The sequence below is a fragment of the Gallus gallus genome, chromosome 10 (genome assembly GCF_016699485.2).
Source record: "Gallus gallus isolate bGalGal1 chromosome 10, bGalGal1.mat.broiler.GRCg7b, whole genome shotgun sequence".
Lineage (NCBI taxonomy): Eukaryota > Metazoa > Chordata > Aves > Galliformes > Phasianidae > Gallus > Gallus gallus.
Window position 1 is genome coordinate 7,671,912 of NC_052541.1, and position 16,125 is coordinate 7,688,036.

The 16,125-nt window shown below is 44.2% G+C and overlaps 2 protein-coding genes across 13 annotated transcripts in view; one reads left to right on the forward strand and one right to left on the reverse strand.

The window, feature by feature from the left end:
- Positions 1–2,858: 2,858 nt before the first annotated feature.
- Positions 2,859–16,125, reverse strand: part of TEX9 (testis expressed 9) — a 30,561-nt gene continuing 17,294 nt past the window's right edge. For 6 of the 12 annotated variants that reach the window (XM_046899310.1, XM_040706895.2, XM_046899312.1 and 3 more), the window contains one exon: positions 12,583–15,074. In XM_046899310.1, coding sequence (XP_046755266.1) covers positions 14,997–15,074 — 78 coding nt within the window. In that variant the 3' untranslated portion in view covers positions 12,583–14,996. Of the gene's footprint in view, positions 3,457–11,239; positions 12,336–12,582; positions 15,075–16,125 lie in introns of those variants that run through there. The other 6 variants (XM_040706898.2, XM_046899311.1, XM_040706899.2 and 3 more) reach the window with 5 other exon arrangements.
- On the forward strand, positions 8,016–14,625 carry MNS1 (meiosis specific nuclear structural 1). Its single transcript, XM_040706911.2, has 10 exons — positions 8,016–8,047; positions 8,131–8,253; positions 8,357–8,484; positions 8,604–8,706; positions 9,431–9,660; positions 10,379–10,595; positions 10,674–10,781; positions 11,014–11,271; positions 11,788–11,913; positions 13,331–14,625. The coding sequence occupies exons 1-10, from the start codon at positions 8,045–8,047 to the stop codon at positions 13,427–13,429; spliced, it is 1,395 nt and encodes a 464-aa protein (XP_040562845.1). The 5' UTR covers positions 8,016–8,044; the 3' UTR covers positions 13,430–14,625.

Sequence of the window (16,125 nt, forward strand, 5' to 3'; positions counted from 1 at the left end):
GGTAGAAACAATAAATTAACAGCCCTTCAGGAAACGAGCACGTTGCTGAACGACAGTAGGTCAGAAGAAATTGTTCTGTTCAGGTTGGTCTTTAAAAAAGGGGAAAATACTTACAGAGTGAATCTGGCAGCCTACGCAGTAGGACTTCTGTTGTATGCAGCTGCTGGTGAGGAGTCTGATGTCAGAATGCAGCGCTACATATAAGTAGTGATCAGTAAACATGAATTACTTGGGAGACAGCATCAAAATGGCCGAGTATTAGAATAGAATCCATTCACTGTATAAGCACTAAAGAACACTTATGAATTCCCAGCAGATTTACAGTGATGTGTTTGAAATCTCAGTTTATGTGCATGCAAATAAGTGAACATTTTAATATCTAAATGTAAATAAGTTACATATAAATTTTAACTAAACTGTATGAACTAATTGTTAAGGATCAGGTACTTTAAAACTTCCACAGTGTATGGAAGTAGATGTGTCTTTCCAAATGATATAAGTGATGACTGCATTTCAGATCGGTGACAACCATCTAGAAATGGAGTGGGGTCGATTAGGGAACAGCACTTTGGCTACAACCTGGAAGGTGGAGATGAGGCAGTTTCGTAGCAGTAGCTCTCCCTGTGCAGCTCTTGGAAGGTTTTAACACTACTCCAAGGTAGAGAGCAAATCTGTAGTAGAAATGATGGCAAAGGAGACAGACTGATTCAGGCAGTTCTGTCTGCTGGACACCGAATGTGTTTTGAGGCTACAAGTGACCATTTGAAAAACAATCTTGGCCAAAACCAAGCAGAGTCTCTATGTTGGGGGGGCAAAGAGAATGTCTAACTAAGTTGGGTTGCCTAAAATTCTTGGACAGGAGGTGTGTGTGTGCTTTCCACAGGTGCTACGGAATTGATACTTTCTGCTTTTTTCTGTCTGCAGAAGCCAAGTCCCAGCAGTGCTCTGCGGTCCTGGAGTGCCTGATGGGAGATGTCATCCCAAACCCAATGGCAGAGAAGTCCCTCCACAGAGTGGAAGAAAAGGAACAATCCTGATATGTAAATTCAGAGAGGCAAGGCCTATAAAATATTTTGCAACTAGGGAAAAATTGATGTCAGGAACTGGGAATGCCAGAAGGAGTGCTTGGAGAGCAAGTGCCTGTGGGATGGTAAGGAAATGCTAAATACGTAACTGAGAAAAAGGGACGATCCCTCTGGAAATACTAAAGTGATCTTCTTGCTTCCAAATTAATCCAAACACTGGAATAGGCTCCCCAGGGAGGTGGTTGAGTCACCGTCCCTGGATGTGTTTAAGAGCCATTTGGATGTGGTGCTCAGAGATATGATTTAGCAGAGGGTTGTTAGAGTTGGGGTACTATGGTTAGGCTGCGGTTGGACTTGATGATCTTTGAGGTCCTTTCCAACCTGAGTAATCCTATGATTCTGTGATTTTAACCTACAATTGCCTGTCTGTTGTACATGTCCATAGATACAAGGATAGGAAGCTTTTAATAAAGAAGGAAGAGCAGGGTTGTTTTTTTAAGGCAAAAAGTGACACGCATAGACCTGGGAGTGAGATCATGCCACTCTTTCAGCCAGTGACAAAAACTTTTTGACTTGAAGTCAAGATGAAGGTTTTTACCCACACGTTGATGGGCAGAGGCTGATGGGAGCAGTGGCAATTGTGCACGTGGAGAGCTGTGTTCTGATAGAACAGCGGTGTTCTTTGAGAGGTGGTGACGTACCCATTCAGTGCCATACAGGTATAGACATCCTCATTTTTGGGATGTTCCTGCTGTGTGACTGTGACAGACGTTGCAGGCATACAGCAGGGCAGTAAGATAAGATAGCTTTCTGAGTGCTACACAGCGCAGTACAGACAAACCCAGAATTTAGGCACACCTGATCTTCAGTCTGTGCCCAATTCTGCTAATTGCTCCAAGTCTCCATGCTGTTGTCACATACAAAAGGTAATTACATGTTTGAAAACGTTCCCTGCTAGCTGCCTGTGGAGCTGTTTGGGAGCCCATACGTAAGGGAGGAGCGAGACTGTGAGTTTCTCATTGTTAGAAGAAGTGCAGGATGAGCAAATGCCATGTGCAGAATTAGTGCTCTGATTAGCAGAAGAGAGGACTCAGTACCACTGTTTAAAGTGAAATTGACAAATTAGAGGATTATTAATCCACAGAATGTAAGAAAATTGCTGTAGGTGTTCAGGCCCTCCAGCGTTTGGGATCTATTGCTTCCAGGTTCAGTTGGATCTCATGGCTGTAGTATGCAGATAGTATTAAAATCTATTTGTGCCAACTGTTTGAAATACAGCCTCTTGTGAATGCAGCGTTAAGCTTTGTGGGAGCTGGGTACATTAGGAGAGAAACAAATGCTGGTATGGCTCAAAGCCCTTCTTTGAGATGCTGAACTCAACAAGCAGAAGGAGAGGAAAAAGGAAAAAACAATCCTGAAAATCTGTGGATAGGTGGAAGTTTCAGCAAATTACTGATGACTTAATGGTATTATTTGCCTCAAAGACAAAAACATCCTGTGTCTCCAGTCTGCTGCTGGAGTTTAAATTCAGAATATTCATGTTCCTTGCCGTTTCCTTTCCTCCGACACAATTAAAACATCTCCTGTCCTATAGTCAGCAATAAAAGAAGCACGTTGATACTGCTTTCAAATGTATGTATTATCTAGAAGGCAAGCCCATGTAAAATGCTTTTCAAATGAACTTGGTTAAAACTTCAAAAGAATAGATGGATGTGAGGTGGGAATTTCTAGTGTGCCCAGTAATAACAGATAAGTAGAAACTATATGTCTCTTTCAGCCACATATCCCTAAGGAAGAAGGCAAAGAAACACTCTAGAAAAAGTTATATACCATTAAAGCATTTAATGCAGATTGCCATAAGGCAAGATAACAACACTTGCATGTTATGAACTGCAGAAACTCTATGAACACATTATATTTTAAATGCTTAATCTGTTTTACAAACTATGTACATTATTCTGCTAAATAAGATGAATTGGGATTCGAGAAGCAGCACATCCTGACAAATCTCCTCCTAAAGGCATCCATTAATATAAATCAACAGTAGCAATTTTGTTTGATCATTTATTTGCAAGAATCATTAAGGTTTAATTAGCATAATTATTCCCTGTGGGACTTCATGTCACATAAATGAAGAATGGCATTATCAATATTTAAAAGATAAGTATGTAATGTTCAGAGTACTTAAACAGTACTCTGCAGGTGGTGTCCAGCTGCAGCAAATTAGGTTAAGTTTGATTTCTGAATGGTAGAAATGTAATTCCAGATGAACTGTTCATTTCCAAAAGTACCAAGCTCGTGTACTGCACGAAGCATCAGCACACAACCAGCTCTGTATGGAGGTACTCACTGCAGTAAGTGTGTGTGCATCATCTTCTGGTTTCAGGTGAGCAGCTTGGCTTACTTGATATATCAGGTGAGACGTGTTGGCCTGGGGAAGGAAGGAAGGGACGGGTGAGAGCTCAGCTGTGGGGTGGGAAATTGAGCCCAGCTTTTGGTGCTGGGGGAGCCCCACTTCTGGTGACACATGCAGCATGTGGAGGAGCAGGCTGCAAGGTGGGGAGTCGTGCTGAGCTGCCGCTGCCCAGTCAGCTGGTGAATTGTATTTCTTTTACCACCAACTCGCTGTTTTACCAGCAGTGAAATGTGTCATTAACCACTGTGTACTCTTCTTTTCCCTGAAGGGTTTTGAATAAAACATCAGGGAATATACTGAGCTGCCCCGGGACCCACAGATGTCCCCACGCAGGGCCGGGAAGCAGAGCTTCCAGCAGCCCAGGGCTTGTGGCACTGCCAGGGCTGACTGCAGGGCCAGGGAGATGGACACAGGCAGCAGAATAACTTTCACATTGCTCTCAGCCCTTGCTGGGATTGACGTTTCTTTTCTGTTTATTGCCCTTCAGTTGTCCTCCCCATTAGTTCAGCAGTGTGGCTTAGGGTTATGGTTATGGATTAGTTTGTTAAATACTTTGTTAGGAGCTGAATTTTGAACATGACATCTTTCTTAGTTTTTTCCCTCTCTGCTGAATTCCTCTTTCGAGTTCCTCAGCTATTTAATTATCCACAAATGTTAAAGTGAACTCCTTGGAGTTACTGCATTTGATGGTATCGTGCAGGAAGGAGAGGGGTGCCGCTTTCTTCCAAGCACTTTTCTGGTGTTGTCTTTGCGCCCCAGTTAAGATACATGCAGACACCTGGGTTTGGTGCTTCCAGTGAGGTGGGCAGCGCAGGGTGTCGGTGCCATCCCACCTTTTTACTTGGTGCACCCTTTACTGTGGGGGCCGCTATAGGGAGGAAGAATAAATAAATCAGAGCTCACATTTAAAAATCTGAACAAACTACATAAAGGCTTCTGGATGAGATTTTATGTGCCCAACTTCCACACCCATCAGCATTTTTAGATCCTTGGCTAAATGTCAGTGTTCATTTGCATCAGAAAGAACTCTCTCCTTTTGCTCGAATCACAGAATCACAGAATTGAAATTATGATCTCAACTCATTTTCAGTTTAACTGGGGGGACAAGAGTTTGGATGTGAGTGCGTAAAGCTCTTGCTGCACAGACTAGAAGTGCCACTACAGAAGTAGTCATACAAAATTCTCTATATGTGTTCTGCATCAGACATTTGCCTAAAAAAAAAGAACACGATTACAGGTGAAGCAGAAAGCCTGGTGACTGGGGGTTGTATTTTCCCCTGTGTTTGCTGGTTGGATTAAAAAGAGCACGGTGGACATGGCACTCTAATTATTTTTTAATCATCGAATGCTAGTGAAGTTGTGCCAAATGCAGAGGAAAATGCCCTGCTCCATAACCCGTGCAGATCCAGCAGCCCAGCAGCCAGCTGGCAGGGAGCTCGGAGTGTGCTGTGTGCTGTAAGAGCTCATTTCCCAGCTCACTGAATGGAACACATTCCTGTTGGATGGTGTACGGAACCTGGCTGCTGCTGCTGGTGTCGTCATTGTCTTTTTTCAGGATATCTGTAAGAAGAAATCAAACTGCAGTAGAGATTATAATATTAGGAAACTAGAGAATATAGGACACTTACAAAAGGACTAAGCAGGGTAATAATGCTTAGATAATGCTGACTGATTGAAGAGATGCAGAAAGCCACAAACTTGGTGTTGGTTGGAGTAGCAATAATAGGACAGGGACCATAGGGAAACAGAAACACACAGGGAAGATGTGAAAGAAGTGGGCAGTGAGCCCAAAGGAGTGCCCATACTGAGCCCGAATAAATCCTGGGTGCTGTATGAAAGGAGACCTGAAACTGAGTGAAGAAACAGCGTCCTGATTCTCTGCTTTTGTTTCACAGTGTCCAAATGGGTTTGGCCTGCAAGGTTCAAGAAGTACCTGCATTTAATGCCAATATGGAAACGAAGAATTGCAAGTACTGTATAGAGGTAAGTCACTGTAGGGTGAAAAAATGATTTTGTCAACACATAAGCTGGAAGGGATTGCCTCACACATCTGCATGCACAAAAGCGGAATCAAATGAATTTGCACTACTATACAGTTTTTATTTCTAAATATACTCCCCACAGAACAGCCATGGAGTTGCGTTGGTGTTATCCTGCCCTTAAAACAATGACCATTGTGCATGCAGCCAGTAAGAATCCTCTGTATAAGGAACATCAGAGTGTAACGTCAGTGTGGAGCAGAATCCACCTGTGTGTGCTCTTTGGGATGTATGTAATCCTGGAGTTTTAAAAACTGTGTCCTTGGAAGAATCAGCACATCCCTCAGATGCTTTAAGAGCGTTATAAGTCAGAAATGGATGTTAATAAGATATAAACAACTCTGAGCTTACCTGGAAATACATGTTACACATAGATACAAATTCTGATTTGTTCCATTACGTTGGTCTTTGGACATTGACAGCTTTAGCCCTATCAGTACAACTGAACAGAGATGGAAGCCTATAGATGAGCCAGAGAAATGCTGCCCCTAAAAATGAGTTTCTGGTCATGTGTTTTTCCAAGAGGATCCTTTCTGGCCTGACGTGCTCCATTTATTCTCTTCATGCTTTGCAAACTCAATGCTGTAGCTAAATATGAAAACATCGGGAACAGCTGTACTTCTGCTGAACACATCAGAAGCACTGAGCGTCTTCGTTCCTCGTAGTACTTTTGTTTACAGCCCATAATCTTATAAGTACAAGATAACTCCTGCCTGCTGCTGCACTGGGACGTATTTTCTCCTCTATTGCAGAATAATAAAAAATAATTATTATTATTCTCAGTGCTCAGATTTTCTTGACAGTGACAGCCCCTTGGCTGCTAAATCTGCTGTTCCATCCATCACCCACATCAGGGAAAGCAGGCAAGAGCTTCTCTGTGACTTATCTGGGTCTTTAGCAGATCAATACCACCGCTCGGATGTTTCAGACCCTTTCCTGTTAATTCACATTTATCTTTTCATCTGAAGAAGGTAAATTACCTCACAGCGACACTGTTATCCCCCGCAGCGGTTTGTAGTGTTGCAAAGTCAGCACGACCCACATATCTTATCTCAGCTGGAACGCATTTGTCACTGTCACATGGAGGATCTGCTAAAATGCCCTGGAAAAGTAAACCTGCAAAACGGCATCATCTTCCTCACTCAGTGACCTTACCTGCCGTGTGCTCCTGCATCACCTTCAATTTAAGCTGCTAAAGTAAAGGGAGCCACCTTTATCCCTGTAACGCTCTGTTTTGTTGTGTTTGTCGTTGGCCAAACTCTCGTATCTCAGATGAGCTGATCACAGCGCGGTGCTACTGGGACTGCAAACTGCAGCACTCGTGAACACGCTGTGTTAACCTGAGGAAGGACTGTGTGTGCTGCGGGCTGCACGAAGCCTCTCAGGCCCTGGGGGTGTTTGATATCTGTAAGAAAAAGGGGTGAGCAGCAGCCACTGACCGGCAGGCTGCAGTCGGACTGCTGCAAGAAGAGATGCTGTATGGAACAGCCGTTTTGGTAGTTGTGCAGCTGGGACTCTTTCCTTTCCAAACTGTAGCAAAGCAGACACGTATGTGTCTGTTATCCTTAGAACACGATTGGCTGTAAGGGGCCTCGTGTAGCTGGTTGTAAAACAAGTACGTTTTTACCCTGTTCTTTCAGATGTGTTGAGCAGCTCTGCCCCAGGACTGAACTCTGATCTACAGCTCTTAAACCCGTGCATCTTTAAATGAGAAACGTGTCGGTGCCATCAAGGAAGTCTGCTTTTGGGCAATAGGGAAAGGTAGGTCCGCTTCCCAAACGGTGCCGGACTGCTCTGTGGGAAGGCCCTGCTAGGAGAGCAGAGCAGGTGGTTGCTGCGGGTGGGGGTGGGTCATCCAGCAGGGGTGACCTTGGTGGGTGGGGAGAAGGGGTGGGCGCCCAGTGACAGCCAGGTGCCCGCAGTGCCAGCAGGTGTGCGGATGGCCCAGGGGAGCGTGCTGCTCCCTGGGGGCCGAACTGCTGCGGGGGGGGCACAGCGGGACACCGGGACACAGGGGGCCATTGGCGGCTCTGCGTGGAGAGAGGGGAAAATGACAACAGGAGCGTTAGGGCAGCAGCCTGCAGCCCTCGGGGAAGTGCTCAAGGAAGAGATGAGACCAGCGGTCGTATTACGTTATTTAAGGACAGGAGTAGGGCAAGGGGGGCATGCGGTGGTTGCTGTGGGGTTTCTGTCGTGTTGGTTTTATGGGCCAGAAGGTCGCCCTCCTTTCTTTTGGGATCTGCGCTCTGTCTGCAGTCTGTGCGGGAGAACGGCGGGTCTCACGAACTGCCCCGAGGTGTGAGGATGCGGGAATTCTCTGGCTGTATTTCTTCTATGCGTTATAAGCGCGCTGCAGCACATCTGAAACGCGTTGCAAAGCTTCGTCCCCCTCGGCCCGGAGCGGAGCCGGCGGCGGAACTTCTGCGAGGCGGCTCCGCGCCCCACACCGCCCTGAGCGGGGCGCTGTCAGCGCTGTCACCCTCCGCTGACCGGAAGTCTCCGCAGGTTTCCGTCGCCGCCTTCCGCCGTTGCCGTGGCGACGCGGCGCGCGCTCTGCCGGAGGCATGGTGGGTGGGTGGGCGGGCGGGATGGCGGAGTCGGGGCCCGGCGGGGCGGCCCGGCGGCACCGCTGCTCTCTTGTCGCCCGCAGGCGTCCGCGTGGCACAGCGCGGGGCTGCCGCCGGCGGCGGAGGAGCGGGGGGGGCGGCTGCGGGCCGCGAAGCTGCGAGCGGCGGTAGAGCGGGAACGGCAGCTGGAGGAGGCCGTGCGGACGGTGAGAGCCGCGGGCGCTGCGGGCGCGGGGAGGCCTCGGGGCGGCCCCGGGGCTGCGCGGTGCCGGGGGGCCAATCGCGCCGGCGGTCGCTCGTTCCGCGCAGGGAGAAGAGCAGAGGCAGCAGAGGGAGCGGCGGCGGCTGCAGGAGGAGCGGCTGGCGGCTGAGCTGGCGCGGCTGAAGCACGAGGAGCTGAGCGATGAGAAGATGAGGCAGCAAGTGCGGGAGAACAGGTAGGGGCCGCCCCGTTACCTCCTGCTGCTTCTCGCCCCGGGAATACCGTTTCCCCCGCGGGTCCCGCTCTGCTTGCAGCAGGACGCGCTTTATCCCGTATGTTTTTCCCCCCTCTCAGTATTGAACTTCGAGAACTGGAGAAAAAACTGAAATCTGCGTATCTGAACAAAGAGCGAGCGGCGCAGATCGCCGAGAAAGAAGCCATGCAGTATGAGAAAATGGTAATCCCAGCCGCCCCCCCCCGGGGCGCTTCCCAGCCCTCCCCGGTGTGCTCTGGCGCACGGCCGCAGCTTAAGGCTCACCCGGCCGTTGTGGTGAGAGCAGCAGCACGCCAAGCTGCGCGATGGGACGCAGCGGTGATTTCAGTGTTTCTGTAGCGCTGATTGAGGTTACAACGGAGGCGGCGCTGCGCTGTGTTGCACAGTGAGCGGTTACGGCGGTGATTCACTGCTGTTAAACACATACACGTGTCTGAGGAACTCAGAAAAGATCTGTCAGCTTCTGTGTGTGCATAAAGTCAGAGGATTTAGGCAGAGGATTCCGAATGCGTTGAAGTTTGACCCAAGATAAGCAAATGGCTGTATAGACAACACTTCTGCTGAGGACGTCCTGCAAAGTTCTGCCACGTTGCAGTTACCACACCAACGTGAGCCACTTTCGCCCATACGCTGAATGCTCTACTTGGTCTTAGCAGTACATACAGCTGCCTTCCAGAACTGATAGCTGCTCTCAAGTTGTTCATATAAGGGGGATTCTCTCCAAGGGTTCTTCCTGAGTTAAGCCATTCTGCGTGGTGAGGCACTGAGTATGTGTAGAGGGTAGAGAGACTGCTTTCATCGTGCAGCGTTCCTTCACTGTTCTGTGCTGTGTATTGTTCCAAGTGGAAAGTAATAATGGGAGTAAAAAGGAATCTTTTATAGCTTTTTCTTTTATTTTCTCCTATAGAAACGTGAGGCTGAAATAGCCCAAAAGATGAAGGAAGAGCATGAAAGGGCAGCAAAAGAAGAAAGTTTGGCAGAACTGAGGCAAAATGAGGAGAAAATAATGTATCAGCAAGAGCTGGAGAAGCAGCTTGAGGAACAGGAGCGGAAGAAGCAGGGAGTTTATGAAGAGTTTCTGAAAGAGAAACTCATGATTGATGAAATCATAAGGAAGATCTATGAGGAAGATCAAATGTAAATTTGAATTCTTATCTTTTAATTGCATATAGTTTTGTATAGGATTATAGGCTTTATTTCCTTGGCTAAGGGCCACTTCAGCATATCACTCCTATTCAGTAAGTATTTCTTGGTCCCATTGTAGTAACAAGAAATTGACTCGCATGGATTTTGCTGTTCTAAGATTTCAGTCTGATTTCAGTCTGTCTTGTGTCCTTGTATTCAGACAGGAAATCAGCTTGTGTTTAAGGTGCTCTCACTGCACCAGAAACGAGTGCCTATCACAGATTTCCACCTCGCTTCACATCCCTGCTTCCTCATGGTACACACTGTGTGCTGTTCCTATGGACACAGATAGGGAAGGAGGTTTCTGGGGGCAGAATGGAAGTAGAAAGAGTTCCATATAAATTTTAGAATGGGTTCAGAGCTTGTGAGGTACTTGGGCTGTTGGGCTTCCTTCTCTCTGTTCTGTTTGAAAGGAGCGTGTATAAAGCAGTGAACACCAGTGTGTACAGCCTGTCCTCCTGAGTAGAGGCATTAGACACAAGATTCCTTTTCAGAGGTAGTTCATTAATAAGTATTTGCAATTTAGGCATCTAGTTTCCAGCCGAATGGGTAAGGATGGTCATTTAAATCTTAGTCTTGAATATGATATTAATGGTGAGCATATGGTCTGCTTAGTGTCACTCCCCAGTACGGTAAATAACAATACTCTTTTGTTTTCTATGTTACACAGGGAAAAACAACTTAAGTTAGAGAAGATGAGAGCAATTCAGACATATATCGAAGAATTTAAAAAGGAACAAGCTGTCTGGAGGCAGAGGAAACGGGAAGAGATGGAAGAAGAAAATAGGAGAATTGTGGAGTTTGCCAACAATCAGCGGCAAAGAGAAGAAGATCGGATGGCCAAAGTTAGAGACATGGAGGAGAAAAAACAACGACTTCAGGCCATGGTATTAAAAATTAAAATTGTAGACAAACATATTGTGTATTTTTCTCTTTCACTTAGAAATCCTTCCTTCCTATAATAGATTGCCCAGAATCTAGAAAGAGAGCAACAGAAGCGTGACGAACTGGAACGAATACGCCAGGAGCTGTATCTGGAAGAACAACTTGAGACAGACAGAAAGAAGGAGATGGTGAGTGCTGGGAGGCAGCTCAGGCAGTATCTGCACTGGCTGTGGGGAAGCTCACCTTTCATGGATTTCTGCAGGTGTGCGTATGGGTATTTTAGCACTTGTCAGGTACCAGGTTTTTTATTATGTAGACAGTAACAGCCACTGTCATTTTCTTTGAGAAATGAGATTGGCTGAAGATGAATTTTTTCAAACTATTTTCAATATACAGCATCTGACTGAATTTTCTTTATAGGCAGAAATTGAGAAGAGAATAAGGCAACGCCTAGACTTAAGGCAAATGTACGAAGAGCAGTTTGCTTTGAAGAAGATAGCGCAACAAGCTGTGCAAGAGGAGGAAGAAGCCTTCAGACAGCAAATGCAGGCCAAGTTTGCAGAGGATGACCGTGTTGAGCAGATGAATGCTCAGAAACGAAGAATGAAACAGCTTGAACACAGAAAGGCTGTGGAAAAACTTATTGAAGACCGTCACAAACAATTTATTGCAGATAAAGTAAGAGAAGTTTTCTGTTTCACCCTTGGTCTGAACCAAAAACATTTTAACATGAGAATACTCCATGCTACATCAAGGCTGTAGGGAAAGGTGACAGGAGAACTGCAGAGAAATGGCTGCGGGAAAGAGGTGGGAAGCAGGCCCTTGTTTTGCTGACAAGAAAGGCGTCTTTCTAGAGCTAACTTCTTACAGCTTAAAAGGTTAGAGCCTGTAGATCCTTGTATACCCAAATGCTCTACAAATAGCTCTTCAAGAGCCATGAGATCAGCAACACGAATGTTGTCCAGCTCAGCCTCCCCGATCAGCCAGCACAACTGAGTATGCATAAAAAGGAGGAACCCAGCCCCGATCTATCTTCTTGTGACCAGGAGTCAAAATTAAATGAAAGTTGAAAATTTACTCCACAAAAAAAAAAAAAACGAAAACAAAAAAAGACTTCCTTAATCCTTAGTTTCTATTGGTGGAAATAAATGTTCATGGAGCTGAAACTCAACAAGACTTGCTTGCTTATTGTAGGAGCGTGAACTTGAAGAATGGCAGTTAGAGGAGAAAAGACAAGCAAACATTCGTGCAGTTGTTGAAGAAGAGAGACAGAAACTCCTGAAAGAACATGCATCTAAATTGCTGGGTTATCTTCCTAGAGTAAGTGATTATCTGTTAAATGCTTTAAATGTTTGTTCTATAGATTTTTTTTTTTTTCTTGGCTAGTATAAGGTAAAGCTGTTAGCCATGTGAATTACATGGAATGACGATCCTTATGGTATCAGCTCTTGTGTGCTCACCTTGTATAGGAAAGCAGTGAAAGAACACTGAGAAGCTTTGGGCTGTACTGCCCTACTGAGGCCATGTGCAGAACTTGCTGATTGCTTCCACAGCCCTTTTCAGATCCAAAGCTTTTGGGATATGGAATGTCATTTTTAAAGCAGATGTAATTTTTCCAGCTAGAATGGACTCCACTAACAGGCAGTTTTGATCGACTTCCTCCATCTGGGTTTTAGGAGCAGTTATCTGCAGTGTTGGCTGCCTTGTATGTCTTCTGTTGCAATGGAAACGAGGCCTCTTCCCTGTTACAGTGCAACAAATGGCAGGGCTCACAGAAGAATGTCAATGCTCACTCTGTTCATCTTTATATTTTGCAACTCTTGTGACATGAATGAAGTACAATTTATTTTAAATTACATTTCATCATCATGAAGGTCACCTGATGGTACACACACGAACAGAGAGCTGCTTTTAGGATGTAAAGATGCAATTAGAGGAGGGAGGGAGTTACTCAGATGTCTAAAGAAATTATTTTCTGCAGTACTGAAACACATTGTAAACACAGCAAATTTTATTTTTAATCAAATAATTAGTATACTCATTTATTGCATGAATTTGTAAGACTTGGAAGTGGAGATTCAGAGAGTTAATTTCCAGTGAAGATGCAATTAAAGCGCAACACAAATGGGCACTACTTTTGCTGTAATTTCCTGGTTTGAATTGACTGTTTTAAGAAGCCTTGGCTGTTTCGGAGTGTCAGTGGCTTGTATCTGCCCCGTGGTATTGATGTCCTACTGTTCTTTCTCTGCTTTAAAGTGACACATTGCATGTGACTTCACTCAGAATGGATTGATAGCAAAGTTCTACCTAGTTCTGAAGTCCCCAATACAACTTCAGCACACCTGAAGGTGGAGATGAAGCCCCAACCAAGCCAGTGCCTCATTTCAGTGTAGTTTCTTGATTTTGTTAAATCTGCAAATGTGCTCTGCTGCCTCTAATCACTTTTATTAGAAACACAATACAGATAAACATTGTCCTTTGTATAGTGCTTATGTGGCAATCTTTACTGGATTCTCACCCTAATTTGCCTGAACAAAAAACGCAGTTGTGGGTTAGCACCAAGTACAGCAGTTAGAAACTCATCCATTGAATTTTGCTGCTGGTTTTCAGAGCTATTTGGTTTTTTTTTTTTTTTTAGAGGTAAGACAGGTTGTAAGCTATACAATCGTTTCCATTAAAAAAATCCATAATTATCTCTCTAATTTCTTTTTATCTTCTGTGGTGCTTCTTTCTCCAGGGAGTACTCAAAGGTGAAGATGATATTAACATGCTTGGTGAGGAATTTAGGTTGGCTTATCAGAAGAGAAGAGGTAATCCATCTTCTGAAGAGAGCTGAAATTTCCACTGTCTGCCCTCCCGCTTTGCCACTAGGTGTCATCTGATTGCTAAGGAAAATTTCCATTTGCTGTTAACAGCAAGGAACTTGTTTTTATTCTCATAAAAATCCATTTTAAGACTGGATTCTGAACTGATGAATGGCTCATCGTATTTAAATGCACTTACATTTTTCAGGAATAAACTGTTTGTTAGAGATTTCTCAATAATCTATCAGCTACATAATACAACTGAGTTAGTGATGAAGCAATGTTTAAAAATGTTTCCTTCAGCCACACTGCAGAAACCTGAGGTAATGTAAGTTCAGATGGGTATCACATAACAGACAATACGATTCTCTTAATGCACTATTTCTGTTTGTAAGTTAAAAAAAGTATCTACATTTGCCCTGTACTATTAAATTACTAATCTAAAGGTAGGTAATTAAATCACTAACGGCAGATCGGAATAACTTTTTCCACTGCTACCTCACGTGACTTTGCTGGTAAAATCTGTGATGTGATTCTCATTTTGAGGTCAGAGTCATAGAATCATAGAATTGCTCAGGTTGGAAAAGACCTTAAAGATCAAGTCCAACCACAACCTAACCACACTACCCTAACTAACAACCCTCCGCTAAATCATGTCCCTGAGCACCACATCCAAACGGTTTTTAAACACATCCACCTCCCTGGGGAGCCTGTTCCAGTGCTTAACAACCCATTCTGTAAAGTTTCTCCTGCTATCCAACCCAAACTTACCCTTCCACAACTTGAGGCCTCATCCTGTCACCAGTGAGAAGAGACCAACCCTACTCTCGCAGTAAGCACCTTTCAGAGTCATTGCTAATAACCTCATTTCAGCACATAAATAAACTTTGTGTGTCACTTTCCTACTAAATCACTCTCAGGGAGGAATCCACTGAAATAGCTGGGGCTTAACCATCTTAACTTCATCAACCAGCATGGGCTTTTATTACTCTTGTTCATTAGTGTACATCATATGCTTGGCTCATCTACATCCACATTTTTATCTAATACTTGGTTATAATGATGAGATAATAAAATCTTCCAGGAGATAATGCATGTAGAGCACCTGTGATATGGAGCCATCGTTCTTGACTGTATCCATTATCAGTATCAGTGACCACAGAAATATATAAATATACATATTTATTAATTTTTTACCTTGACTAAATAAAATAGGAACTTTAAACAATAAGCTGTATCAGATTATAGTCATTCTGGCTTCTCTTTAGACTGAATATTACCTTATCTAACAGTTTTGAATGCTAAAACAGAAGAACAGATAGCAAAGTTCACCTGCGCTCTGTGCCTCTCGGCTCCTTACAGAACAGACAGCTGGGCTCGGAACTTCACAGCAAATCTGTATTGCATGTGATATTCCAAAGCAACCTATCAGGCTTTTAAAAGTGAAATAATTTCAACATGAGCAAAATCACCAAAACCCATTCACTGAGATATTTGTTAACTATTAATGTACACTTCTAGTGCCAAAACAACCTACCAATGTACACTTCTAGTGCCAAAACAACCTACCGTCGGTTTCGTGTTTCAAACAAGTTAGAATCAATCATTTCCCCACTCGAGAGCTTTCATGAATTCCTCTTCAGTGAAAGAAAGCATCCTAGCAGCTTCGATGTGCATCTCAAAAGAAAGAAAAAACAAACAGATCAGGAGCAGAAGATAAAGCAGCATGAATGACAAGCAAAGATCTGCATGACTGAAGGGGGCTTCAAATCGATTGTTCTGTGGTTTCATGCTGTGGTTCTGATGGAGGCTCACCTGTTTAAGATGAAGTTGCTATTCGTATTTTCTGCAACAGTTTGATTTTATAATGTGAGGATTGTGATAAATGTTATGGTTAATATTGCAACTTCAGCTCTAGTAAAAGGATCAGTGGCTTTTCTTAATTCTTTAAATATATGTATTTTTAATGGAGCATAGAAATTACTGGAAAACTGACCACTCCTGTGGCCTCTTAAAAAACACATAGGAAATATTGTATGCGTTCTTACAAGCTGATCAATATTCAGCTAACTTTAAAGCTATATAAATCAAATGTATCACTAAGATTCAGTCAGAGTAGTAGCTCTGAGCAGTAGCTGCTAAAGGTATGATTTAATGTTAAATTAGTATCTTAGCAGAAGGATTCCCAATTAGTATAATCAGCATAAAGCAAAGCATTAAATACACCTTGCTGAGAGATGGCTGAAGCTGAGCACCCTTTGCTGTGTCACTGTAAGTCATGCCATACCCGGATGGTCCATTATGGCACATATATGTAGGACACAGAACACTGCTTTGAGTGGAACAGCAGCATTTGAAGCTTACTACAGGGCTGTTTTCTGATTAAAAATTACAATTGTTCTCAATGTCATCAAGGTGACTGAGGAGATAACGAGGACTTTCAGGCCAATGTATTTGCACAGAGCTATCACTCAAAAATGAGCAGCAGCCAGAAAGCCCTGGAAGCTCGGTGCTTTGCAGTGGCTGTCACAGTAAATGTCACAAATATGCCACATGTCCTCATCCCCCTCATCCTCATCTCTTAACTTATCAACATTTCAAGTGACAAGGAAAGTGTCCTTGCTAAACAGTTCTTACTTAGAATGCATTTTTTAAACACAGGGGCTGTTTTGAAGGAAATAGGAACAGTTCACATCTATAAGGCATCTGATTTTTCCCTACCACACCT

Coding starts and splice junctions, on each gene's coding strand:
- MNS1 (XM_040706911.2), top strand. Junction 8,707..9,430: donor CCATGCAGTATGAGAAAATG/GTAATCCCAGCC, acceptor TTTCTCCTATAG/AAACGTGAGGCTGAAATAGC. Junction 11,914..13,330: donor TGCTGGGTTATCTTCCTAGA/GTAAGTGATTAT, acceptor TTCTTTCTCCAG/GGAGTACTCAAAGGTGAAGA.